At 60.1% G+C, this 25,431-nt stretch overlaps 2 protein-coding genes across 6 annotated transcripts in view; one reads left to right on the forward strand and one right to left on the reverse strand.

The window, feature by feature from the left end:
• Positions 1-11,168, forward strand: part of TMEM184B (transmembrane protein 184B) — a 48,954-nt gene extending 37,786 nt beyond the window's left edge. The window contains exons 4-10 of one of the 2 annotated variants that reach the window (XM_086712293.1): positions 340-430; positions 908-983; positions 4,091-4,182; positions 5,153-5,322; positions 5,766-5,960; positions 7,750-7,770; positions 8,625-11,168. In XM_086712293.1, the coding sequence (XP_086568419.1) occupies positions 340-430; positions 908-983; positions 4,091-4,182; positions 5,153-5,322; positions 5,766-5,960; positions 7,750-7,770; positions 8,625-8,866 (887 nt within the window). In that variant the 3' untranslated portion in view covers positions 8,867-11,168. The remainder of the gene's footprint in view (positions 1-339; positions 431-907; positions 984-4,090; positions 4,183-5,152; positions 5,323-5,765; positions 5,961-7,749; positions 7,771-8,624) is intronic. The other variant, XM_086712294.1, reaches the window with a different exon arrangement.
• Positions 11,169-12,727: 1,559 nt separating this feature from the next.
• MAFF (MAF bZIP transcription factor F) lies at positions 12,728-24,037 on the reverse strand. 4 transcript variants are annotated; one of them, XM_086712298.1, is made up of 4 exons: positions 23,035-23,249; positions 17,635-17,876; positions 14,718-14,783; positions 12,728-14,453 (listed from the first exon to the last, which is right to left on the reverse strand). In XM_086712298.1, the coding sequence occupies exons 3-4, from the start codon at positions 14,751-14,753 to the stop codon at positions 14,007-14,009; spliced, it is 483 nt and encodes a 160-aa protein (XP_086568424.1). In that variant the 5' UTR covers positions 14,754-14,783; positions 17,635-17,876; positions 23,035-23,249; the 3' UTR covers positions 12,728-14,006. The 4 variants fall into 4 exon arrangements, with proteins under 4 accessions (XP_086568424.1, XP_086568422.1, XP_086568421.1 ...); XM_086712296.1 differs by lacking the exons at positions 17,635-17,876; positions 23,035-23,249 and adding an exon at positions 23,907-24,037; XM_086712295.1 differs by lacking the exon at positions 17,635-17,876 and having other exon boundaries at positions 23,035-23,315.
• Positions 24,038-25,431: the final 1,394 nt, after the last annotated feature.

The raw sequence follows: 25,431 nt of genomic DNA on the forward strand, positions 1-25,431 counted from the left end.
CCTGTTGAACCCCAGAATGTGCCCGTGGCTGGCTCCCACCAGCCCTGTGAGCCCGTCCTGGTCTCCCGCTCCTGCGGCGTCCCCGCGCAATCTGGAACTTTGTGCCGATTGCCTCCCTGTGTTTCTGGTACGATCAGCAGCATCATGTGCGTGGCCCGAAACAACATGACTTAGCGTTGCCTGATCTCGGTCACAAATGGAATCCCTGTGTGGGTCCTCACGTCCCTGCGGCCTTGCTGCCCCTGACTGGGGCGCTTCGTCTCCGTGGCTGTTTAGAATTCCACTATCTGTTTACCCATCCTGTTGATTTGAGTGGTTTTCTCTGGATGCTTTTCACAGCCTTGGTCATCTATAATTTCCTGAGCCTGTGCTATGAGTACCTCGGGGGAGAAAGTTCCATCATGTCAGAGATCAGAGGGAAGCCCATCGAGTGAGTATGAAGTCTCCCTGGAGCCCCCCACAGCACCCGGTTTCCTGGGCCTGTCCTGGCGTCAGCTGGACGCACGGACCGCCTCTGCCCTCGACCTGGCTTTGAGGCGCCCCGCCACACTTCCTGAGCCACACTGTTCACTGGGACTCGGGGGAGGAGGGCCTCTCTCTCTCTCTCTCTTCCCGTCCCTTCCTGTCTGCCTGTTTTTCTCTCTGGCGGTTTTTCCCTTCACTGCTTTTTACCTTGGTTTGTTGCCGCCCCGGCCAGCGTAGCCCCGCTCCCTCGAGCCCTCCCGCAGGCGCACACACCTCCCTTTGTCTCTCCGTGTGCTCGGCCTGGGCTCTGTGCCCCGTTCCCAGCCCAGTCCCCTCCACCCGGACTCGTGTGTCTGTGAGGGAGGGCGGCCTTCCCCAGCCCCACCATTCCTGAATCCTGGCTGCCTGCCCGCCAACCCCCTTCTCCACTTGTCTCTTCCAGGTCCAGCTGTGTGTATGGCACATGCTGCCTCTGGGGAAAGACTTACTCCATCGGATTCCTGCGGTTCTGCAAGCAGGTGTGTGCCCCCGCGGCCGCCCCGGGCAAGGGTTACCGGCCAGGGACCGGGAGCCCCTGGTTGTCAAGTGGCAGAGGCGGACGTAGGGCCCTGGGGACCCACTTGTGGGGCCGCCACCTCCCAGCCCCGGCACCCACTCCCCACGCTGGCAGGAATGCACGCGCGTTCGCAGGGTGTGCTCCAGGGGGCAGCGGCGGGTGTCCTGAAGATGTCTGGAACGGCCCTGGGGCGCGAAGTGGTCCCATACTTTTGCTCACTTTGACCAAGTCTCGGTGGCTGGGGGGGAATCGGAAAGCGCGTGGGGATTCTAGAATCTCAGTTGGAAACCTCTCCTCAGCTGCGGCTGGAGGCCAGGAGGGCTTCTGCATGAAAGATACATGCCAAGACAGGCCTGTGCAGTGTCTGGTCTGTTCCCCATGTCTCCGTTGGCAGACCACCAGCTTCCGGTTTCCTCGGCTGCCTTCCCTGTGGTCTCGAGTAGCCTGGGCGGAGGCAGTGTGGTGTTGTGGTTAAGTGCATGGGCCTGGGTGTCTGCCCATCTGAGTTTGATTTTCAGCTTTTCCTCTTGACTGTGTGACCTTGGCTAAGTTATGTAACCTCTCTGAGCCTTACTTAGCTAGCTTCTCCTTCTGTAAAATAGGCACAATGATACTTCTTGAGGGATGGTTGAAGGAACAGGTGCGGCGGTGGGTACAAAGCAAGCGACACAGACTGGCACGGAGCCCGCTGTCTCTTGTTCGGAGAGGTGCCACACCTCGCCAGTATGACCTCAATTTAGTCTCCCCTTTGGTGCCAAGACCTCTGCCAGCCCCTCCAGCGTCACCTAGAGAGTAGTCGCAAGGGGCGATGAAAACCACAGCTGATCACTGTGGCCACCAGAGGGCTGGCCTTTCCGCTCCCCTCTGTGCAGGGCAGGTGGGGGCGGGGGCTGCCTGCAGTGTGGACGTACCCACGAAAGCATGTACCAGGTCTTCACTGCTGCTTCCAGTTCTGCCTTCCCTTGGGTGTTCTAGATCCCCAGTCTCCCTCCTGGGCCCGGAGGGCAAGAGTTAAAACTGTCCTGGGGTCACGGTGGGTGGGGCCTTTCAGAGCCATTGTTTACCAGCCTTCCAGCCGCCCAGGGCCCAGCTGTGACTCACTGCCTTCTTTGATGAGTATATTGTGTACAAAGTTTTGATCCCATGATCGCTAGCTTGCGTAGCCTTGTTATAAATGATTCCCCAGCCCTGTGGGTTCGGACGTCCTGCTGACTTTCCTGGAGGTGGCAGGGAGAGGTCGTAAGAGGAAAGAGGATAAAAACAGCACCCCTTTCGCTTGGGAGAAAGTTTCCTCCCGAGAAACGCAGGGCCAGCGCCCAGTATCTGAATCTCCTGGAGAGCCGGTTCAGGGTAGAGACTCTCTGGCCAGCCACCCCCACCCCAGCCTGACGGAGAAGGTCTGTTAGGGAGCTCCGGGCCCGGAATGTGTTTATAGCTCCGCGGGTGGTTCTGATGTCCAGCCTGGCTGGGAACCACTGACTGATTTCGGACCCGATCCAGGGGTGTGGTTGAGCGAAGGCTCTGCGTCCTCTTCTGCCCCTTCAGCTTCTCCGTGCCTTGGTTTCCCCAGCTGACCAGGACGGCACCGGCCTGTTGGCGGGCTCTTAATTCTCCCTGGGCACAGACTGCCGCTCTTTCCTCTTCCCCGAACGTGCTGGTCCTGCTCCCTCAAGCTGTGAGGGTTGGCTGGTGGCAGCATCGCACCTCTGTCCCCGTCACACGTGCTTCCCCACAGCTCAACCCTCCCCCCTCCCCCGGGACTCCCCACAAACTGCACTCAGGTCCCCGACGGGGCAGAAACTTTGGGTTCACCAAGTTACTGTCCCTGCCCCAGGGTCCTTGCCTGGCTTCGAGCCACACTGGCTTCTCCTTTTTTTTTTTTTTTTTTAATGTTTATTTTTGGGAGAGAGAGAGCAAGCTGGGGGGGGGGGGGGGGCGGGGCAGAGAGAGGGGGGCAGGGGGCCCGAAGCAGGCTCTGCACTGACAAGCAGCGAGCCCGATGTGGGGCTCAGACTCACAAACGGTGAGATCATGACCTGAGCCAAAGGTGGACGCTTAACCACCTGAGCCACCCAGGTGCCCCTGGCTTCTCCTTGTAAAGCTGCTCCCGCCTCTACGGAAGGGGCCTTGTGGTTTGGCCTTAGGTTTATTGGTTTCAAAAGATTGGTGATTCTGGTGGTTTTCTGGGCCCCCTGGGTTGTCCTGGAGTTTACTGGAACCTCTGGTAGGGCCCTGGGAGGACCCGGTTTAGGAATTCTGCCAGTGGCCTAGCAGATCAGTGGAGGCCTTTACTGAACACAGAGAGGGGGGAGAGCTCCCAGAAGACGCCGATGTGTCCTTCAGCCCTGCGACGTGGCGCTGGTTCCATCCGTTTACCAGTGAAGTGGCCGCTCAGAGGCTAAGTGACCGCTCACTTGAGCTTCCCCAGATGGTAGTGAGGCCAGGATTCAGACTCGGATTCGGGACTCCAGACCTTGTGCTTTGGGCTGCTCCCTTTGTTGTGCTCCTGGAGGTCCCCTCCAGCCCCAGGGAGACCCCCAGCTCGGCATAAAGCAGCATGGGGCCAGGAGCCAGACCCGGGGGTGGATGAGGAGGCCTCGAGCGGGACCCTGGCCCCCTTCCTGCCCGCTGTCCATCACCAGCATCTACCTGCTTGCCTGTGTCTGTTCTCAGCCTCTCCGTCTATAGGAGCTGCGTGCTCTGCTGTCCTCGTCTCTCTGGCACGTTCCTTCTGACCCCTTTTCTGAGGAGCCCTCTCTGATGGGCTCTTCTGTGCTTCTGCGCCCCTCCAGTGGCTGTCCTCCCTTCCTTCCTTCCTTCCTTCCTTCCTTCCTTCCTTCCTTCCTTCCTTCCTTCCTTCCTTCCTTCCTAACGTCTGCTCGCACAACTGCCTTGCTGACCCCCATAGAATCTGTCTCCTCTTCCAGAAGGCAGTCCCCTCGGGGCAGGACATGGGGCCCCCCCCAGCCCGCCCCCCAGCATCCAGCACAGGCCCAGCTGGCCGGAGGAGTAGTGCTTGTCACACAGTTCCTTCACTCATCCTCAACTCTTGACCTTCTCCCCCAACAGGCCACCCTGCAGTTCTGCGTGGTGAAGCCACTCATGGCTGTCAGCACCGTGGTCCTCCAGGCCTTCGGCAAGTACCGGGATGGTGACTTTGAGTAAGCGGCGGGTCCCCCTGAGGGGCGTCGGGGGGAGGAGTGTGGGTGCAGGAGTGGGTGGGCCTGCCCAGAGGCTGATGCCCCGCCTCAGGGAAGGGAGTGGTTGTAGACTGGCTGCACGCCCATGACCTTCCTTAGAGGGGAGGCCAAGCACAGCGCGGCCCTCCTCACGCCTCCCTGCACCCCCGAGTTGCAAGGCCCAAGCCTGGCAGTGACAGCCATCACACCCGGCCCCGCCTGCAGCCCAGGAGCCAGCCCTCCGCACACATCCCCTTCACGGACGGCCTCCAGAGTGGTGCCCCAGGGGTGGGTCAACAAGGGACAGCGACCACCCCCAAGGCAGGGAGCAAGAAGGTCCGAGCCCTGAGAGGCCTGTCATGAGCCCCCGGGTAGAAGACTTCTCCCACGCGGATTTCATTCCGTTTTGCGGGTTAGTGACGGTGCCCGCGTACCCAGGCCCTGTGCTTGCAGACGCTTTGTGCAGACCCGCTGTACCCCGCGTGATGGCCCCACCGGGGCAGGTGAGCAGACTGAGGCTCAGAGGGGGACGTGACTTGGCTCAAGAGAAAAGAGCAAAGCCGAACTCCGTGTCACTCTGACGCCTGTTGCCTGACCGTCGGGATGAACCCCCGCCCCCAACCCTGGTGCTGTTGGCTTCCGTGTTGGTGTCCCCACCGGGAGCCTGGGCACCAGAGCCGCAGGCCTGCAGCCTGGACACACCTGTGAGCAAAGCAGAGGCGGCAGGGCCGGCTGCACCCCGGGTGCACACCCTTGCACGCCTCCCCTCCTCCGCCCCCTGATGTTTTGGTCGCTTTGAGCCCTTTCTCAGTGGCTCGTGGGGCACAGCTTGGGGGCCACTGCTGAGAGCCGCCGTGGGGTTTGGCATACCGGAGGGGTAGAGGAGGGAGGGAGACCCCTTGTCCCTCGGAGAGCTCTGTCCAAGCCAGAGAACACTCCGTGTTCCCCACAGTGTCACCAGCGGCTACCTCTACGTGACCATCATCTACAACATCTCCGTCAGCCTAGCTCTCTACGCCCTCTTCCTCTTCTACTTTGCCACCCGGGACCTGCTTAGCCCCTACAGCCCTGTCCTCAAGTTCTTCATGGTCAAGTCCGTCATCTTTCTCTCCTTCTGGCAAGGTGAGCCTCTTCCCAGCCCCTGTGAGGCCAGCCCATGCTGCCCTGTCCCCTAAGATATGTCCCCTCCTCCTGCTCTTTGTCCCAGTGCCCATGGGGCCTGTGCTGTCCCTGGATGATCCCAGCCTGGAGCCCAGAGGGTCTCTGTCCACTGGGCACCTCCTGGCCACGGGGGACCTTCGGTGGGGCCGCTTCATGGACGGGGGATCCAGGGAACCCCATGTAACTGGTGACATCTCAGTGTTGGTGGCCAGCAAGTAGCCAATAGAGTGGGGTTTCCTGAGGCCTCAGCTTGGTGTTGGCATCCCTGACCCAGGGGGAGAAACCGTGGACCCCGGCTGTCATCCTTCCTGGTGGGAGTGACATTCGGGCAGTGCTCCAGGGAGGAAGGGGGGACCAGAGGAGGGGTCCAGTCTAGGGCCACATGCCCATGCTTCCCCTTCCAGGCATGCTCCTGGCCATCCTAGAGAAGTGTGGGGCCATCCCCAAGATCCACTCGGCCCGCGTGTCTGTGGGCGAGGGCACCGTGGCCGCCGGCTACCAGGATTTCATCATCTGTGTGGAGATGTTCTTTGCGGCTCTCGCCCTGCGGCACGCCTTCACCTACAAGGTCTATGCTGACAAGAGGCTGGATGCGCAAGGTATGAGCCAGGGTCCTGGAGATGACTCCTCAGCGGGAGAAGCTTTCCCCGGCCCCGCCCCAGGGCCCTTCCTGCCCCCCAGTGTCTGACAGGTGGTGACAGGTCAGGCGTCTCCAGCTGACTTGTGGGAGAGGGGACACAGGTCGAGGCTCTCTCCTCCCCCCCCCCCACCCCCAACACAAGGTCGCAGGGACGTCCTGGAAGCTGGAGACCCACCTGTCTCTTGCAGCAGGCCTGGAGTATGGAGACCCCCGAGATGCTACAGCACAATATCCCCACGGGAAGGCCAGGGTGGAGACCCTAGAATAGACAAGTTCCTCGGGGTTCCTCACGCCAAACACGGCTTTGCGTTCTGTGCTGTAATTGCCTCCTCTCTAAAGTTCTTTTTAGCCCGGTTTACTTCTAAGAAACACGCTCAGGTGATAATCGATTTTAACAGCTTTCTTTTTACACCTGCCCATCTTCCTCTTTATGTTAGAAGAGGTTGGCACCCGCCGTTGTACATTAGAATGCCCCGGAGACCCTTTCAGAATCCCGTGTGTGAGCCCACCCTCCGAGATCCTGCGATAATAAGTGGTCTGGGCCTGGCGGTAGGGGGTGCTTCCCAAGCTCCCTGGGGCCTGGGGTCAGGGGACCTGCCTCTGGCTGCCGCTGGGCGGAGGGGGGATGGCCAAGGCGGGTGGGAAGAGGAGGCCGGGCTCGCCTGAAATGACTTCTGCCGGTCTGGGGAGGGGAAGCTCCTGGTCTAACACGTCCACCCGGAGGTTGGGCTGCTGGACGGCTCCCTTCCATGTGGCTGGAGGAGAGAACCCCACTTCCCCAGGCCTAGCGCCCAGGCCCACCACAGGCCCCGGGAGTGGGGGTGGGGAGGGCGGCAGCAGAGCCCCTCGGCCCCCTCCCCTTCTTCCTGGCTGGAGAGAGACCCGCTAGATGCCTGTGGACTGAACTGCACACCGGGTCGCTCAACTCTTATGCGCCCGACCGTGTTCTCCCAGCACGCTTGCCGGCCGAGGGCTGTAGGCACCCCTGCTCGGTGCCAGGCGCTGTGCTGGCCATGCCCCACTGCTGCCAGCTGGTGTCCCACCCGCTTCCCACTGGGCCCCCCACTGGAAGGACCTGGCAAACACCCTCCCAGTGTTGAGAGCGATGTCCCTTGGACTTGGTCCCGAAAGAGCCTGTGCCCTTAGGAAAGTCAGCATTGTGCCTGGACCCTGGGGCCATAGCAGAGAACCCTTTCTGGACCCTTGAGGTTTAAAAAGGCCCACGTGGTGGCTCTGCCGTGGCCCTCTTCCCACCCACTGCTCCCAGACATCCACCCCAGCGAAAAGGAGCGTGGCTAGAAATCCGGCTCTAGCAAAGACCCCAGGCCAGCCCTACCAGGGAAAGGCAGGACCCCACCTCTGTGCTGGGCCCGGGCCTGTTGCCCACACGCTAACCCCTCAGCCCTCCAATCAGACTTGGGTCCAAAGCCACCTCGACTGCGGGCTCTGCACAAGTAAGCACCCCCCCCCCCGCCACCCCCCACCGGAAGTGTGAGCCCTGTGGGAGGAGTCATCCCTGGGAGACATGCCCTGCCAGGTGCCAGGCTCCAGGGGGCAGCCGGGGCTGCCCGGGTGCTAGGTGGGGCCTGGCGGGGAGGCGGGAAGGGCGCATGGTTCGGTGTGCCGGCCTCGGTGGTGGGCAGACGGTGTGACTCAGCCGTGTCTCTTGTCTTCTCTATTTCTCTGGCTTCTCTCCCCCTCCCCTCCCCTCTCCGCCCTGCTTTTGCCCCGGGTTTGGCCGCGGGCAGTACCAACATACGGCCCTTACGGTAGGTTCTGCTCTCGGTCTACGCGTCTGTCCTGCACGTCAGTCCTGGTCACTGTCACCAGCATGCCTCTCCCCCTAGCCCCTTCTCTGTGTCCCTGTCTCCCCGACAGGCACCCCCCCCGGGCAGCATTGCTCAGAGCACCTGCCTGCCAAGGGCTGCGCTCTGTAGAGTTTGCCTGCTTCCACTCTGGTCTCTCATTGTTCCGGAATGTGCCCTGCCGGGTTCCGGGGGCTTGCGAATGGGAAATCTATGGCCGAGAACATGAAGGTGGAAAGAGCATGTCAAATTTGAATTTGGAGACCCGGGCTTATCCCTTACCTCTAGGTTTTATGGCCTGGGCCAGGGCTCCCCCCTTAACCCACGGGGACCGTTCATTAGAGAGGGAGTCGGGAGGAAGCACGTCAGGGCTGGCGGCTTCCGCCCTCTCGGAGGGGAGCCGGTGAAGACTTACGTCAGCCCCTCTGTGGGCCCGGGCCCCTGGCCGCCTGCCCTGACAGAGCTGGTCAGGCAGACTCCGGTGCCCGTCCCAGAGTGGAGCTGGGCCCCTCCCCCAGCACGCCGGCCTGCCGGGGGCACGCCAGGCTCCTCGTCTGCCGGATGCCATTCTCCACCCTGGGTCCTTTCCCGCCAGCCGGGCTCACGAGCCTCCGGTGGCCACTTAGCTCAGCGCCCACTCTGTGCCCTGGCCAGAGAGCCGTTCCTTTGCCTGTGCCTCCTTGTGTCCGGGACCCCGTTCTCTGCTGCAGGAGGGGGCGGGTTGGGTGACAGAGCCTTGGGGTGGGGGGCAGTCCCCGGACCAGGGGCCTCCTGCTGCCCCAGCCCCTCACCCCGGCCTCTGGGCTCCCACCCTGCAGGCCGCTGCGCCCCCATGAAGAGCATCTCTAGCAGCCTCAAGGAGACCATGAACCCGCACGACATCGTGCAGGACGCCATCCACAACTTCTCGCCGGCCTACCAGCAGTACACCCAGCAGTCCACCCTGGAGCCCGGGCCCGCCTGGCGCGGCGGCGCCCACGGCCTCTCCCGCTCCCACAGCCTCAGTGGCGCCCGCGACAACGAGAAGACTCTCCTGCTTAGCTCTGACGACGAGTTCTAGGCGCGGCTGCTGGTGGAGAGGACTGGCGCCTCGGCTCAGGGCAGGCTGTGCTCCCCTCCGGCCTCACGCCCGGGCGGGGAGGCAGGCTGGCACCGCTTTGGCATCGCCCGTTAATTTATTGGACCAGAAACACTCACATGTCGCTTCCAAAAGAACAGCCAGAAGCTGTCTGCCCAGGGGACAGCCCAGGCTCACGACGAGCCTTCAGGAATATTTATACAAGGCCACCCCCGCGCTGCTGGGCGAGGGACAGAGGATGCGAGGAGCGACTCCCGTGCCCCCGTGTCTCGTCCTGCCATGTGGCCGTGGTGGACCGGCGGCCGCAGCCCTCTCAGCCCCGACGCGGGTCACGCGCTCCCCCGCGAGACTTCCAGCCCTGCCCCCAACACCGTGCAATACTCTGACCTGGGCTCTTTCCTGCCTGCTCCCTCCCCTGTGCCCTCTGTCCTTGCTAGATTAGCCTCACCTCGGGCAGGAGGGGGAGGAGGGAACCCAGATGCTCCCGGTGGCCTCTCCTGACCCAAGGCCTGCCTGGCATGCTGCAAGGACCAGAGCGACACCAAGAGCCACATGGCCCACGTCAGAAGGGCGCTCAGGTGCATCTGGGCCCCTCCTCTGTTGACGAGACCTCTCCAAGCAGGGGTCTCTGGGCCCCTGGGTGTCCTCTCCGTGGCGGCCCCTCCTGCCTGCCTCGTGCCCCTTCCTCCTGGCCTGCTGAGGGCAGCCAGCAGCCCAACTGCCCTAGCGCTTGGGGTCTGTCTTTTTGAGAGCATTTTGGGCAGGGCCCTTGCTTCCCGGCTGCTCAAAGCGTCGGCGGCTCCCAACCCTCCTTCGCGGGCTGAGCAGTGAGAACCTCCACAGGGTCCTGGCCTCTCCCTAGGGCTTCTTCCCACCTCAGGGGAAGGGTCTGAGTTTCCACATCTCAGACCAGCTTCTGGAGGAACACGGTCTTGTGGGAGGGAGGACGGAAGGATGGGGCATGCAGCAGGGAGTTGGGAAGTGGGAGTGGTGACCCCAGACTCCTCTTCCTGGCGCCGTATCCACACAGGGCCTGGTGTCCTGCCTCGGCTGGCCCCTCGGCCCATCTCTTCTGTGCCTTAGTCACATACGAAAGCTCCCCCTTCCTAGGCCCTCAGTCTGTCTGGCCGCAGACAGCCCCTGGGGGCGCCCTATCAAGCTACTGGCGCTCAGGATCCTGCAGTGCTGGGCCACGCACCCTCTGACACGGGCCTTAGGGGTGGCCAGGATCACCGGTCCCCTCCCCTCGCTCACCTCTACGCCCATACACCTGGAGCCTCCTAGGGCCGGATCCCGCCCCCCCCCCCCCCCCCCCCCCCCGGCCCCGCCAGGCAGGCAGGGCTTATGCCAGCCACTGTCTTTCTTCGGAAGAGCCTCTGGACAGATAACGATGTAACGATCGTACAGGCGGAGCTTCTGTCCTTTGACACCCAGAGGGCGCTGGGTTTGGGCTGTAACAGCCTGGAGAAGGTGACAGGGTGAGGAGGGCCCTGCCCTGTGGCACCAGAACTTCACCTGGAGTCTCTTCCTTTTCGTTCATTACTGGAATGAACTGTGCCAAGGGTCTGCTGGGGTGGGGGTGGGGTCCACGACAGCCGTCTTCCCAGGCTTCCTTTGGCCCTTGTGACCCAGCCGGCCCCCAGGTCACAGAGGCCTGCGTGCAAGGGTCCCGGAGGCCAGCTCTCGGGCCCTGTCTGGTGGGCCTGGCTCGCTGGGACCAAAGTGCCCAGGAAGGCAGCGAGTGGGAGCGGGCTGAGGAGAGTCTCCTCCCCCACTCCCACCTCTGCTTTCGCGAATCTGTTTCTCTGACTCTCCCTCCAGGCCAAACTCCCTGCCGACAGGATACCCCTGCCCCCTTGGTCTCTGCCCGCGCCCTGGCACTGGCCAGCTGGCATGGTCCGTGGGGGGACACGGAGGGGGACTCAGCGGCAAGGAGCTAGTGGCCCCCCCGGGGAGATGAGGGCCTAGGAATGCGGGCCCGCCCACTCCACCCCTCCTTCCTAGGATGCATAACCTACCTGTCTTTTTTGGTTTTGTTTTTGTTTTTGTTTTTATTTTTTTCCCCCAATAGAGTAGCTCTTTGTACATAAAAGATACTTGAAAAATTAATTGTATGATGTATGAGAGGACAGAGTCCCCTAGTTTTGTATCTCGTGTATGACTGCCATGAGTTCCACCAGAAAGCCGCTCTATTTTGGTCTCTGACATTTTAAATGCGTGACAGAAGTGAGCAAATAAAGTGAGAGATCTATATATGAGATAATATAGATTGTATTGAAATCTCTTCTGCCTGTGGGTGAGGTTTTTTTTTTCCCTTCGTCTTCCCGGCCTCCGTGTTCGTGCTTGGGGGTGGGCCGAGTGGTCGTGGGCAGGGGTATCCTAGGAGACGGGATGTGACGTGTAGGTAATGGGGGGAAAAAAACCCCACATTGCCAGAGGCTGACACTGGGGTCCGGGCTCCCACCGGACCAAGTGTCTCCTCCTCCTCCAGCCGGTGGGACACGGTGGCAGCTTTGGTCCCAAGGGCCCCCCCCACCCCACCCCACAGGGCTGGTGCGTGCAGAAGCTTCCCCTTCTGTCAGCCAGCGAAGGGGGGGACCCAAACGCTGGCAGCCCCATTCCTGCAGGTTCCCCCCAGGGCTCGAAGGGATTTCCAGGGCAGCTGTTCTTCCCAGGCTATCTTCCTGCCTCCCTGAGCCCACCCTCCACCGTGGGACCCTAGGTACCTCCCCCTCGGGGTAAGGAGGCCCGGAGCAGGGCCCGCTGGGCATTGGCCTATCAGGCCAGGTGCCTAGCCTCACGGGGCACCACCGGCCTTTGGGGAGGAGGAGCTGGCCTGCTGACAGGAGCACTCAGGAATGCGGCGTGGGTGGGGGGACTTCCCAGCCAGCCACTAACCTCCACTTGTCCCAGCCCCTGGCTTCCTGCTGCCCTTTCGCAGGCCTGAGCTCGGCATCCCGGGGTCAGGGATCAGGATCGAGGGCCTCAACCTGAGAGGGGGAGAAAGGCCCGAGGTTGGAGCCAACCCATGTGGTTCGGCCCCTCCCCGACTTTCAAAGCGGGCAGCTTCCCCAGACGTGTCCTTCCCCGAGCCCAGCCCTGCCATCTGTGTGGACAGAAACCCTCCTCGCTGCAGCTGTCTGTGCCGCTGGAGACGTTTGCTCTGCATGTTCCAGCCTGCAGCCCCCTCGGGTGCCTTCGTCCTACCCGTGGGCAAACCCAGGCTGCAAGAAGCTAAGTAAGTCACCAAAGGTCACGCGGATTCAAACCCCGGTCTCCCTGACCCCTCCTTCTCAGGGTGACCCCGAAAGGCAGGTGGATTGGGTTGAAATCAATGACAGCGCGTTCGGAGCCCAAGATGAGACACAGGGTTGCCTTTTCGGCCTGCAGGCCAGGACTGAAGAAGCCACTTCTCTCTCGGCCCCCCTGTGCCTTCCGGAACATGGGGAAAATATTTTCTACTTGGCTGTAGAAAATCAGACCTCGGTGGGAAAGTGCTGGAAAGATTACTCTTAAATCCGAGAATTTTCCTCTGGGCGGGACTGTTTATTCACTGAAGGGATGCCAGGGAATTTAACCCTACATTTCATTGTCCTCCTGGTATTTTCTTCCCCTGGGAGGCTCCAGGCAACCAGACGGAAGAACCAAGGTTTTGGCATCCGCCTGCCCTCTGAGCTCCCGGTGCTAGTGAGCGAGCGAGGGCTGATGGCGCAGTTTCTTCACTTGCGAGTTGGAGCAGAGGGTCCCGGCTGGGGTTGAAAGCTGGACTCCAGCTTAGGCCCCTCGTTCGGAACCTCTCCCACCACCCCCTCCCCCAAAAGACCGTAGCCCAGAGACGTATACTTCTCCGTGGAAAAAGAGAACTCGACTTTATTCAGAAAGTCTACAAAATACAGAAGGCGGATAAGTCGCTTACTGTAAGTCAGAAAATAAATAAATTCTAGGGGCCGGGCGAATTTTTTGCGTTTGTTTTTTTTTTAACATTTTTTGGTCGTTGCCATCCGGCTCTCCCTAAATATAAGATAAAATGTGATTCATTTGCAGATATAAAATATAAAGTCCAGCGCAGGGCCACACACCGCTTTTCCCAGGGAGTGGGTGCTAGGTTTCTGGCTGGGGAGAATAACTTAGATTCGTGCAATAAATAAACAGCGGGGAGGGACAACCGTATTGTGGGGGGGGGGGGGGGGGGGGAGAGGGAGGCGCAGGGAGGGTTGGGGCTGGGGCTGGGCTTCCCAGGAGAATGGCAATCAATGACAGTGGCCAGCCCCTAAGCCACGGTGGACATTCCCAGGGGGAGGGGTGGGACCCTTCCCTTCTCAGGACCCCCACCCCTGGCTGCAGGACTTGAGCATCTATCTTCCCACCTGCCACAGTGGGTGGTCACCTCCTTGGTCCCCTTTCTCTTTGGCTGGCCAGCTCCTTCCATCTCTTCCATCTGTATCACCTTCTCTGGCCTTCTACTTCTCTTCCCCTAACTCACAGAGGCGGCTCCCGGGTCAGGGAGGCCCTTCCATCACCCTTTCCAGTCCGTGTCCACAAGCCCCCTGCCAACCCCCGGCGGGATCCCCTGGCTGGAATCTCGGGGCAGCAGTAAGAAAGCCTAGCTTTTCCAGCTCAACCACTAAGCACAGGTGGCCTTGGGCACTGGCATGTCTGCTGGAGGACGGTGTCCCCATCTGTTAACTGACCTTCCCTTCTCAGCCCCGGGAGAGGACATAGTCCTAAATCCTGGGGGGGAGGCGGGGCTGTGGCACGATCTGAGCAAACAGTTTACATAATGAGGGGTGGCCCTCTTCTCCCCGACAGCCCTTCTCTAATCTGCTCTGTATTCCATCCTCCCAGTCCAAGAAGGCAGGACTCTCCGCCAAAAGAGACCCCAGGCGCCAACCCCACCCTACCATTCTCACCAAAGGTGCCCCACCCCAGGGCCACCTATTGGGTCCCGGTTATAGGGGCTACAACGAGGAAGACAGCAGGCTCGGGAGGGAACATGTGTTCACCACAAGAGCTGGTGGCTGCAGAGAAATGGCACCAAGGGACAGAGACCACGCTTAGGCACTTTGGGAAGGAAGCGGGGGCCGGAGGGGCGTGGCCTGGAATGGGCGTGGCCGGGCGGGCACTAGGAGCAGGCGGCGGGGGCGGGGCCGGGGGCGGAGGCGGGGCCCGGGCCGGGGGCCGACTTGACGATGGTGATGACGCTGGCTGGCGCCACGAGCGCGGCCGGGCCGCGGGTGGCGGCCACCGAGCGCGCGAAGCCCTGCAGCGCCTCGCACTTGCCGCGCAGCGCGTCGAGCTCCAGGCGCATGGCCGCGTTCTCGCGCGCCAGCTTGTCCACCTCGCGCTCCAGCTCCGACTTCTGCTTCTGCAGCTCCTCCTTCTGGCACACGCGCTTCACGCGGCAGCTGGCCGCGTAGCCGCGGTTCTTGAGCGTGCGACGTCGCTGCTTGAGCCGCGTCACCTCCTCGGCCGAGAGCCCGCGCAGGTGCCGGTTCAGCTCGCGCACCGACAGCCCCATCAGGGCCTCGTCTGACAGGTGCGGCGTGTTCTCGCTCAGCTCACGCTTGATCTGGGGACAGCACGTGGAGCGCATGGGGAAACTGAGTGACCTGCTCGCCCCCTCCCCCCCCCCCCCCCCATCCACCTCCCTGGGCACACAGCCTGTGATCAGGCCTCTTGCTTTCCAGCCCACGGCCCTTCCCGGGGCCTCACGAACACCTGAAGCCTGCTGAGCCACCCTTGAGGATGCCAGTAACTGAAGAGGCAGTTGGGATGGGCCAGCCTAAGCCAGAAGCGAGGGGGAGAACAGGGACAACAGAGGCAGCATCCTCACCTTCAGGGCTTTGCTGGATAAGGGGTCCACAGACATGTTTGCAGAAGGTGCCCTCTGGGCTGAGACCTAGGAGAGAGAGAGGAGACCGAGGTTACTTTCTCCTCTACTTGGAATAAAACTCAGACTCACTGCCTCGGCATTCAAGGCCTCTGCTGTTATGGAAGTCCTGTCATACCACCTTTCTCTGTCCCAGGGGCCCATTCCAGCCTCAGGACCTTTGCACTTTCTGTTCTCTTTACTGTTCTCTTGCCTTTCATCTTCCCATACCAGCCATCCTTCCACATGGGGTCCAGATATGTCTATTTGATTGTTTTTAACTTCTCACTGAAGTATAACCTACATACCCCAAAGCACCCAAAACATGTGGGGCACCTGGCCGGCTCAGTCCGTAGAGTATGTGACTCTTGATCTCAGGGCAGTGATTTCGAGCCCCACGTTGGGTATGGAACTTACTTAAAAGATAATAATAAATAGGGGCGCCTGGGTGGCTCAGTCGGTTGAGCATCCGACTTGGGCTCAGGTCATGATCTCGCAGTTCGTGAGTTTGAGCCCCGCATCGGGCTCTGTGCTGACAGCTCGGAGCCTGGAGCCTGCTTCCGATTCTGTGTCTCCCTCTCTCTCTGCCCCTCCCCTGCTTGCACTCTGTTTCTCTCTCTCTCAAAAAGAAATAAACATTTAAAAATAATGAATAATATAAATAAAGAAACTTAAAAAAAACCCAAAACACCCAAAAAAAACATAGTCCCCTCCTCCCTCTTCCGCAGCCCAAGCCTTCCTCACCAAAGTTTGTCTTGGAGAAGCTTCCTCTGCCCGGCAGCCGCGAGCACGAATTCAGCACCACCCTGGTCAGACAGGGCAGTCATACCTCAACTGAGGAGGGGCCCAGGGGCCTTCAGTGTATCCTCCATAGGCCTGAAACCTCCATGTTCCTTCGGCAACTATTTATTGAGCATCTACGGTATGCCAAACACTGACAAGGGGGAGATATGGAGAATGCATTCCGGAGGCCAGTGCCCACGAAGGTGACGGTCTCCCCAAGCCCCCTTTTAAAACAGCAGTCCTCTCTGTCCCTGCACATCGGATCTTCTCCCCCATTCGTTGTTAGCCCGCACTTCCTCATCTGTTACCACCCACAGGGAGGCAGTGGGGGGGGGGGGTGAGGAGCACAGAGGACAGGGCGGGAAGACGCCCTGTGACCTCAGATGCAGCACCCTATCGATTCTCATTAGCAGTACCCAGTATGACCGCAGGGGCAAATGAGGGCAAGCCCTGGTTTCTCAAGCTTTCTGAGGGACACACCTCACAGCCTCAGCTCAGCCTCTGATACCTTCCCACGGGCCCCGAGAAACGCAAGTGCCGGGACCCGGGTGCCAGACACACCTGGAGCTTTTTGATGGCGGTTCCACTCACTACCTCCGATTCTGGTAGATCGGGTAACTGTTCTGTGCCTCAGTTTCCCCCACAGTGTGTTAGGTCACTCATGTTACTTCTCCCTCGGGACCCTCCCGTGGCCCCCATCTCTCTTGGGAGTCAAAGTCAAAGTTATCACGATGGCCCACAAACCACTGCATGATGTGGCCCCAGCACACGCCTCTGACTTCAGCTTCTGCTTGGCTCCCCTTCCCTGGTGCTGCTCCAGCCACACCCTCCTCCTTGCTGTTCCTCAACAAACCACGCCCACTCCTCCCCAGGGCCTTTGCACTGCCTGTACTCCTGGCCTGGCTTCCTCTACCCCTAGATGGCCACAAGGCTTGCTTCCTCACCTTCGGGGCTCTTTTCAAATCTCATGTTCTCACTCCATTTAGAATTCCCAGCCCTGGATACACACACACACACACACACACACACACACACACACACTCTCTCTCTCTCTCTCTCTCTCTCTCTCCATTTCCCTTTCCTGCCTCACGTTTCTTCATGGTACTTTCCACTACATGTAATTGTTATGACATCTATTGCACATATAGGTTCAGTGTCTGCCTCCCCATTGGAGCACGAGCTCCACGACAGCAGACATCCTGTCTTGCCCTCTGCCTGCGTGCCAGTGCCCAGGGCCTGGCACACAGCAGGTGCTCACGTATTCCTGCCGAACTACCGTTGGAACTCTCGCTGTGACTCAGGCCGACGTGCAGAGAAGCCCCAGGCTTCTCTGGAGCCCCCCAGCAGCTCCTGGGGCCCGTGTAGCCAGGGGCTCTGGCACCCCGGAGGGAAGCAAGGAGTGGGACAGGAGGGGGAAGGTGGCACTTGAAGAGATCCCCTGAGAGGGGCAGCCACCGTGGCCGTTGGGCTGGGAGGGTCCTCAGAGCCACCCAGGCTCCTTGCGGTGTAGCTGAGTCCCAGAAAGTCCCAAGTAGGACCCTGGCCTTTCACCGACACGACCCTGAGACCCTCCCAAGCCACCCTTGCCAATCCTGCCCTTCAACACGGGCCTCTTACATAGCCTTCCCGCCACACACACACCTGGGAAGGGCCTAGAATGCTTCTCTGCTGGCCTCTGCTCATCCTCTTCACAGCAACTGGAGGTTCTTTCCACCGGTGACTGTGACCACGTCACCACCCAGATGAAAACCTTCCATGGCCCCTTACTATCCCTGAACAGGGTCCAGGCCCACCTGCGTGGCACCTGAGGCCCGTCTGCCATCACTGCCCGCCCCCATCTGGCAGCTCAGCCACGCGGAGTTTCTTTCACTTCCTCCCTCCCACACCGTATGGCCCCTGGGCAACCCCACGCCCCGTGACACGTCTCCCCCTGACTTTATCTGGCAGACTCCTGCTCATCCTTCTGCCCTGGGCCCAGACAACTCCTCCTCCAGGAAGCCCTCCCTGATCCGTAGAACGTCATGGGTGCCGCCCACCCTCGCACATCTCCCCCCCCCCCCCAATCTTGTGATCGTCTATTTCCTCGTTGTCTCCCCACCTGACAGGGAGCTCTGCGGCAGAAACGGGGCCGGAGCAGTTCTGGGTGCCGAGGCCACCAGCCCCGGGCCCGGCAGGGAGCAGGCGCTGGTGAGACGTGGGTGGGTGGTCTGACACCACGACCCGGCTTGTCAGTGTCCAAAGCGAATGCCAAGCCCGAGCCTAGCTGAACACTGTCCAGGAGAAAACCTCCCTGTGCCCGTCTCCAACTCTTCCTCCGTTCTACCCGCCGCCTTCTTCTGCCTGGCAAGAACAGAACACAGAGGCTAGGGAGACGGGAAGGGAGCAGGAGGGATTCTGCCCTCACGATGCTGGGCCCCCAGGTGGGCTATGGGAAGGAAGGAGCACTGGATGGAGTCGAGCCTGGGTTTGAGTCCCATCTCTGGGTTGTGTGGCCTCGGGCAAGGCACTGCACCTCTCTGGGCCCCCACTTTTCCTACTGTGGGATCAGAACGATACCCGCCGAGCAGGGTTTTGGAGGAACCAAGTGGTATAGAACGCAGAGGTCAGTGAGCACCTGGGGGTCATTAGAATCGCTGAGTCCGTCCAGGAGGGGTCAGGCTGGTAGCCCGCACTGGGACCTTGCTTTGACTCAGGGTCCCCAGGCCGGCTGGGGTCACACGGGAAAGGCCCTGGGAGAGCATCCAGCCCTGCATCCTCACTTCACCCACAAGGAGGTGGAGACCCACGGAGGGGCATCTCTTGCCTGAAGTCACACGGCAGGTGAGTGGCTGCCTCCCCCCCAAGTTGGCGGGGGTTGGGGGGGGGTGGATTCTGAACACGTGTAAAGGACCCAGAGCTGGATCCGGACCCCTTTCATACCAGCATCAGCCTGGTCCTCCTGACGGCTCTGTGAGGTAATGCCCAGAGAGGTCAATAGGGTAGTCCAGGGTCACCCACAGAGAGACCTGATAGGAGAGGTGAAGCAGGTTAACTGAGAGCCCGTTGGGTGCTAGGTGCTGAGACCTGGGTGCTGTGGCTGATGTAGAACCTCGGAAGCACGGCCTGACCCACAGACAAGAGGGGAATCTCTGGGCCTTGGTTTCTTCACTTGTAGAGTGGGGACAATCATAACAGTCTAAGCAGGTAAGATACAAGAGACTTAGACAAGGTCAGGAGCTGCAAATGGCTGGCTTACCTCCCCATCACCCCCACCCCCTCCACTCTCTCTGCAGGCATCACTAATCAATCACAGCACTGTTCCCCCACTGAGCTTTGGGGGGGGGGGGTGCGCCTGGGTGGCTCAGTCGGTTGACCGTCTGACTTTGGCTCAGGTCATGATCTCATGGTTCGTGAGTTCGAGCCCTGCGTCGGGCTCTGTGCTCACAGCTGAGAACCTGGAGCCTGCTTCAGATTCTGTGTCTCCCTCTCTCTGACCCTCCCCTGCTTGCACTCTGTCTCTCTTTCTCTCAAAAAAAAAAAAAAAAATGATAATAATAATAACAAATAAACATTTTTAAAATTAAAAAAAAAAAAGACAGCCTCAGAATCCTTCTCAACACAGGGCGACTGGGTGGCTCAGTTGGTTAAACGACTGACTTCGGCTCAGGTCATCATCTTTCACTTTGTGAGTTCGAGCCCCACGTCGGGCTCTGTGCTGACAGCTCAAAGCCTGGAGCCTACTTCAGATTCTATGTCTCCCCCTCTGTCTACCCCTCCCCTGCTCATGCTCTGTGTCTCTCTGTCTCCCAATAATAAATAAGTGTTTAAAAATATTAAAAAAAAAAAAAAAAAAAAGAATCCTTCTCAACACAACACACGCCCAAGAGGCGGAAACTGTTGGCCATCTGCTATTCTATAGAACGGCTGAAGTTCCCATCCACTCAGCTGACTGGGATTCTAAATACTTTCAGTTTCTAGGGACCCTGTGAACCTGTTCTTCCCTCTTCTCTTCCTCCTTCTCCTGCTCTAGCCTCAGCCCCTTCAAGCAAATCCTGGATGTCAGCAGAGGCACCTTTGTTTGCCCAGGAATGTCCCGGCTCAGCAAAGTCAGGTAATCACAGAGGGAAAGTCACAAGAAGGGGGAACTGTCTGATAACCTCAGGCTTTCACTCTCCAAGCCCAGGCCAGGGGTCGCAGGGCTCTAAGCCAAGGGGCGTGGGTCCTCCCCCAGGCTGCCTCTGCCAGTCTGGGGGACCCTGGGCCAGAGACAGCAGCAGGTCCCACCAGCTCTGTAACTGAGGCAACCAAGAGACTGTTTGATGGCAGTGATGGGCTGGGACCCAGGGGTCCCGATTCCCAGGACCCCCAGCTCGGGGCCCTTTCTTCAGTGCCGGCCACCACATCTCCCCCCACCTCCTCAGTTTCTCTTCTTCTTCCCTCGGAGGCCAGCAGAGTTGACCTCCAGGGTCTGCAGGTTCCCAACATTCTTTGGGAGGCATGAGAATGAGTTTACTCTGGGATTGATTGACAGCTGCCTCGCCCAGTCAGCAGCTGCCAACCCTGCTGCACCCGCCCCCCTCCCGGGCCCCCTAGTCCACTCCGGAGACATCCTGCAGACGGCCCACCCACTGGCATGGGCTCCTCTCTGGCTGCTGAGCCATTCTGCTTCCTCTGTGAGGACAGAGGGAAAAAATGTGTTTTCCTGGGCCTTGGCCGCCAGCACTGGTTGGAGCCTCCTCCCTGCTGGAAGCCGAGCAAAGCTGGGAGAGCCCAGCACCCCATGGAAGCAGGGCCCTTGCATTCTAGCTCCGGTTCTGCCACCCCCTCACGCTCACCAATGTGACTTCAAATCCGTCCCTCCCCTCTCTCTCTGGGCCTCAGTTTCCCAACATGCCGAACTTCCCCCAAGCCCAATGTACCTCCCAGCACTGATGATTTGGGAGTCTTATAGAGTGTCAGATTCTGGTCCAGAATGGAGCTCCAAAACCACCAGCAGAGTGGACGCCCTGGGAAAGGAAATCGGTGAAGGCTCCCTGGAGGCAGGGGCATGAGAACACAAGCTCGGAGACCATCGGCCTTGACCATCCCTCTGCTCCACCTGCACAGCCAGGGACCACTTCCCCTTTCAGCTGAACCAGGACTGCAGCTGCCTCCTCGCTGGGCTTCCAGTCTGGGCTGCCTCCACAGACGGCCCTGCCATCTGTCCCGCACCGAGTGCTGCCCGAGGGTCTGCTCACTTTTGAGAGGCTGCTTCAAGAACCCTATAGCCCACTTGGGCTCCCTGCTTCACTGGAAGTTTCCCAGGCCTTGTTTTCCAAGTGCTGTGGAGTTCTTTCGGGACACGGGCCTAGTGTTCATTCCTTCATTCAATCAGCAACCATCCAAGAAGCACCTACTCTGTGCCAGGCTCGGTGCTGGGTCCCGAAGGCCCAAAGATGAATCACAGTCCCTGCCCTTAAGGGCCTCGTAGATGACCATCACGCCATCTGAGAACCCAGCTCACTGGTCACCTCCTCAGGGAAGCCTCCCTTGATTGCCCTGGCTAAGTCGGAGCCCTGTTTATATGCTTTCAAATCACAGTGGCTTCTGCCCCAGACTACCCATCTCAGCCATGGTTCTGCATCGAGTTTGGTAGCTCTTCCTTCAACTTTGGCTCCCCCTCCTCGATTGGAAGCTCCAGAGGGATCTGATTTGCTCACCATCTCATCCCCAGCATCTGGCCCATGACAGGCTCCATCGCTGGGGGGTGCCTGGTTCCTGTGCTCCGGGCTGCCGCCTCCCTCACCCAAACCCTATACTCCTGGACATCCCTGGGTCCAGCCTGGGGCTGTTGGATCTTCTTTTTCTCCCATAGGCTGCATGTGGAGGCTGCCACACCCCACCCCACCCCACCCCCTTCTACACCCATCCTGCCGCCCTGCATGTTGCCTAGTCCCTGCTGCAGATGGAGATACTGAAGTTCTGAGCTGTGGAAGCAGGGCTCACCAGGGCTCAAAGATTCAAGGTTAAAAGTTCGTCCGGTTCCTCACCCCCTCAAGCTCAATCACTGCCCCCCCCACCCCCACCCCGCGGCCGATTCTGAAGCCCTGTGGTGGGAGGGGGAGGGCAGAATAGGACCAAGGACTCCCTAGACCCCATCCCGTTCCACGAGGCTGATGCGGACGGGGGGGGGGGGGGGGGGGGGGGGGGGGGGGTTGAGTTCCGGGCCCCACCCCTCATACGTTGCTCAGGACCAAGATCACCTGTTCCACTGCCTGTTGACCATGCCTAGCCCAGGGTGAGGACTCTGGGTCCTAGGCCTGGCCCAGGCCCTCAACTAGCTCCTCAGGTCCAGCCATCCATAGGTCTGACTAATCCCACCTGGGAACTGAAACCACCAGGAGAGCAGAAACCAGCTCCACCCCATTCTCCCGGTCTCACCCTCCCCAACCCAGCAGGTACAACCTCCAGAACCAGGACCAGCCAGAGGACCCACCAAAGAGAGGAAGCCACGGATTCCTTCCTACTTCCCAGCTTTGTGGTGGGTTTTCAGGCCCTTCCTGTTCCTCCCGAGAGGGAGGGGATGAACAACCCCGGGGAGATGAAGGAGAGTCCCTAGGGTCTGCCTTCCTGGGGCAGCTGGAAAACCTGGGGACAAGGACAGAGGCATCAGGGTGCTGGGGCGGGGGAGGGGTGGCCCACTCATCTCACCCCCCAGCCCAGCCGGATGGGGCCTTTGATACTTTGCCCCACCCTAGGGCTGCAGGCGCCGGCTCTGGGCGGGGGACAAACACCGCAGTCACATGGCCGTGTCCCTGGGAAACTCCGGGGACAGCCAGGGCCTGGCGGAGGTCTGGACGAAAGGGGACAGCCGAGGGAGAATTCCCGTACCCCCGTGTGACCTTGGAACTGGCCACTTCCCTCGGTCGGGTCCTTATTCCACATTTATTCATGCGGGCGCACTCTCTCCAAGGCACACACAGGCCCCGGGGTCTTCACCCCCCTGGGAGCGCGCGCGGCGGACACACCACACACACACACACACACACACACACACGCACGCACGCACACACGCACGCACCGGGCAGGATACGCGGGACACTGGCCCGGGAACACATACGCACGCCCGCCTTCGGACGTAAACAAACCGCGCACGCACTGCTCGCGGGCACCGGTCCAGGGACTGTTCTCACCGAGTCACGTACGTGCACACACCGCCCCCGGTCCCGCCTGGGCGGACGCTGACGCTCGTCGGCCTGCGCTGCCCCTTCCTGCCCCGCTCGGCCGCCTCCCCGCGCGCTCCCCCAGAAGGGGCCCGTCACCACCGCACCCCGCCAAGCTCGCCTGGGCCCCATCTCGGAGCTCCCGGACCTCTGGCCCCCGCCCCCGCCCCCACCCGCCAGCCGTCCGGGCGAAGGACACACCAAAGCGCCGACGGAGCGGGGCCCCGGCGCCCCGCCCCGGGCACGTTCCCGGGCACGGAGACCCTGCCGCCTCGGGTTTCGCGCGCCCGTCCCCGTCTCGGACCCGCGTCCCTCACCCGCGGCCGCTTCGCCTGGCGCCCCGTGCACGCGCGGCTGCCGCTGCCGTCCCGGCGTTGCTGTCTCGGCCCGCGCCCTCCTCCTGTCCGATCCCCCTCCGGTCCCGACCGCCGGTCGCTCCGAGCCGGGCTCCCGAGAGCGCAGCGCCGAGTTTTGTTGTGGGGCGGGCGGCGCGGGGGGCGGCGCGGAGTTGTAAGGCGAGCTTCCCGGAATTACTCACTCACAGGATTCCTTTCATTCATAAAAACCCAGTCATGCGGTGACGTCACCGCCTGGCGGCCCCTACGGCCCCGGAGCGGCCTCCCGGCTCTGGGCCCCGCCCCCAGGCGGCCCCGCCCCGATCGGGCCCCGCCCACACAAGGCCTGATCTCCGGGCCTCCGCGCGGCGGGCGTGCTCAACCCCAGGCAGAGGCGGCTGGGTGCGTTCACGTGATACCTCGCGAGAGCCGCGTGGGCGGAGGTGTCATTTGTCTCGTTTTTGCAGTCGACAGCCCCGTACCTCTTCTCCTTTCACCCTACACCCTCTGCCTTGATCTCATCCAGTCCCGTGGTTTTAAATGCCATCCATATGCCCGGGATCCGCAAAGAGCTTCTCCAAAGAGTTCGAGACTGCCCACTCTGCACCTCCACCCGGGTGCCAGAGGAGGACCGCAAAAATCCAATTCCTGACCACCAACACTACGTCAGCTCCCCCACACCCCCAGACTCCCCGATTTCAGTTGTTCAAGCCCGATTCTAGGAGCTTTGCTCCATTCCTCTTTCTCCCTTCCTCCCCACCAGTCAGGCTGGCTCTCCCTCCAACGCCGCCCTGCATCTGACCACTCTACTCCATCCCCCGTCCCCCCACCTGGTCCAGGCACCCTCAGCTTACCTCGACAATGACAGCAAGCTTCCTGATGGCCTCCCCACTTTGCTCCCAACGGCTTTCTTCACGCACCAAAGTTCTTCTTAAAACAAGGATCAGATTGTTTCACACACTTCCTGCTCTCTGGCTTAATTCCCTCACCGGCTTCCGTTTGCATTTGAAATATAAACTGTACTCCTCCTTTTGGTCTATAGGGCCCTAAGCCACCTGACCTCTACCCAGTTCTGCAGCCTCCCCTCCTTCCACTCTCCCCTCACCCACTATTCTTCAGTCACACTGCCCTTCTTACTGTTTTTCAAACACGCCTAGCGCGTTCCTACCACAGGTCCTTTGCACAAGCTGTTTCCTCTTCCGTTCGCTGCCAGGCTCTTTCTCATCTCTCAGGTCGGCTTAGATGTCACTGTCTCAGAGAGGCCTTTCCTGACTGCCCTAGCTAAAAGAGCCCCCACTTCTGAAATAGGTTTTTATATTACCTTAATATCTCCTATAAGGTGTTACCTTGCTTATATAGTTGCTCACTATTTAATGTCTGTCTCCCCAACCAGAATGTAAGTTTCTTGTCTACCTTGTTCGTCACTGCATGTCCTGAGCCTAGAACAGTGCTCAGCACATAGTGAGCCCTCAACAAACATATACTGAGGACATATATGAGTGGAGGCTCAGAGAGAGAAAGTGACTTTCCAAAGTCACCTAGCTAGGAAGTACCAGAACTGGAATTTGAATCCAGACCTGATTGATTCCTGGTCCAGACGTTTGGCACTATACCCAAATGAGTGGGTCCCAGTATAAACGGGAGGGATGTATTCAGTGCCTGGAGCGCCACTCAAAAGGGGCAGTTTGGGGGGCACCTGGGTGGTTCAGTTGGTTAAGCATCCGACTCTGGATATCGGTTCAGGTCATGATCTCATGGTTCTTGGGATCAAGCCCTGCACTGGGCTCCAGAATGAGAGAGCCCTTGTTATGCCTTCCCGCCTCTGGGTCCAGGTCCATCTGGGATGGGGACAACTATCTCTCACTTCCTGAAAGCCTTGGGTTTCCTATGCAGATTGGCCCACTAGCTTCCCAAGTGACCAAATGTTGTGGCGAATTTGACTTGACGCTTAAAGAAACACACCCCCCAGCAGATTGCCCACTTGCCCTACATTTACACGGCTCACAGAGCCCCTCATGTTACCCCTGGGGTACAAAAGTTCTTGATTTTACAAACTGCGCCCTTGTGGCTGGCGGTCTTTCTCTCTCCCCACCTCCATTTTCTAAGAGCATCTCAAGAGCTGAGGCCATAGTAGTGAATGAACTAGTGAATGAATCCCCAGTGGCCTGCACGACACCCCTGGACACCATGCTCCCTGAAGCCTTTGCTCCCATCCCCAGCCTGCCCTCGTCAGGGGGTCAGCACTTCAGTGCCCACACAGCAGAGACTGCTTCCCCGAAGACATGGTTCCCTTTCTGGTCAAGGTCGAGTGACAATGCCATTTTTCATTTTTTATTATTTTTTTGCTAATTTTTTTTAATGCTTACTTGTTTTTGAGAG

This window comes from Puma concolor, chromosome B4, assembly GCF_028749965.1.
Source record: "Puma concolor isolate L17-30 chromosome B4, mPumCon1.1.hap2, whole genome shotgun sequence".
Lineage (NCBI taxonomy): Eukaryota > Metazoa > Chordata > Mammalia > Carnivora > Felidae > Puma > Puma concolor.

Coding starts and splice junctions, on each gene's coding strand:
- MAFF (XM_086712296.1), bottom strand. CDS start 14,753: ATGTCTGTGGACCCCTTATCCAGCAAAGCCCTGAAG. Junction 14,454..14,717: donor TATCCAGCAAAGCCCTGAAG/GTGAGGATGCTG, acceptor TGCTGTCCCCAG/ATCAAGCGTGAGCTGAGCGA.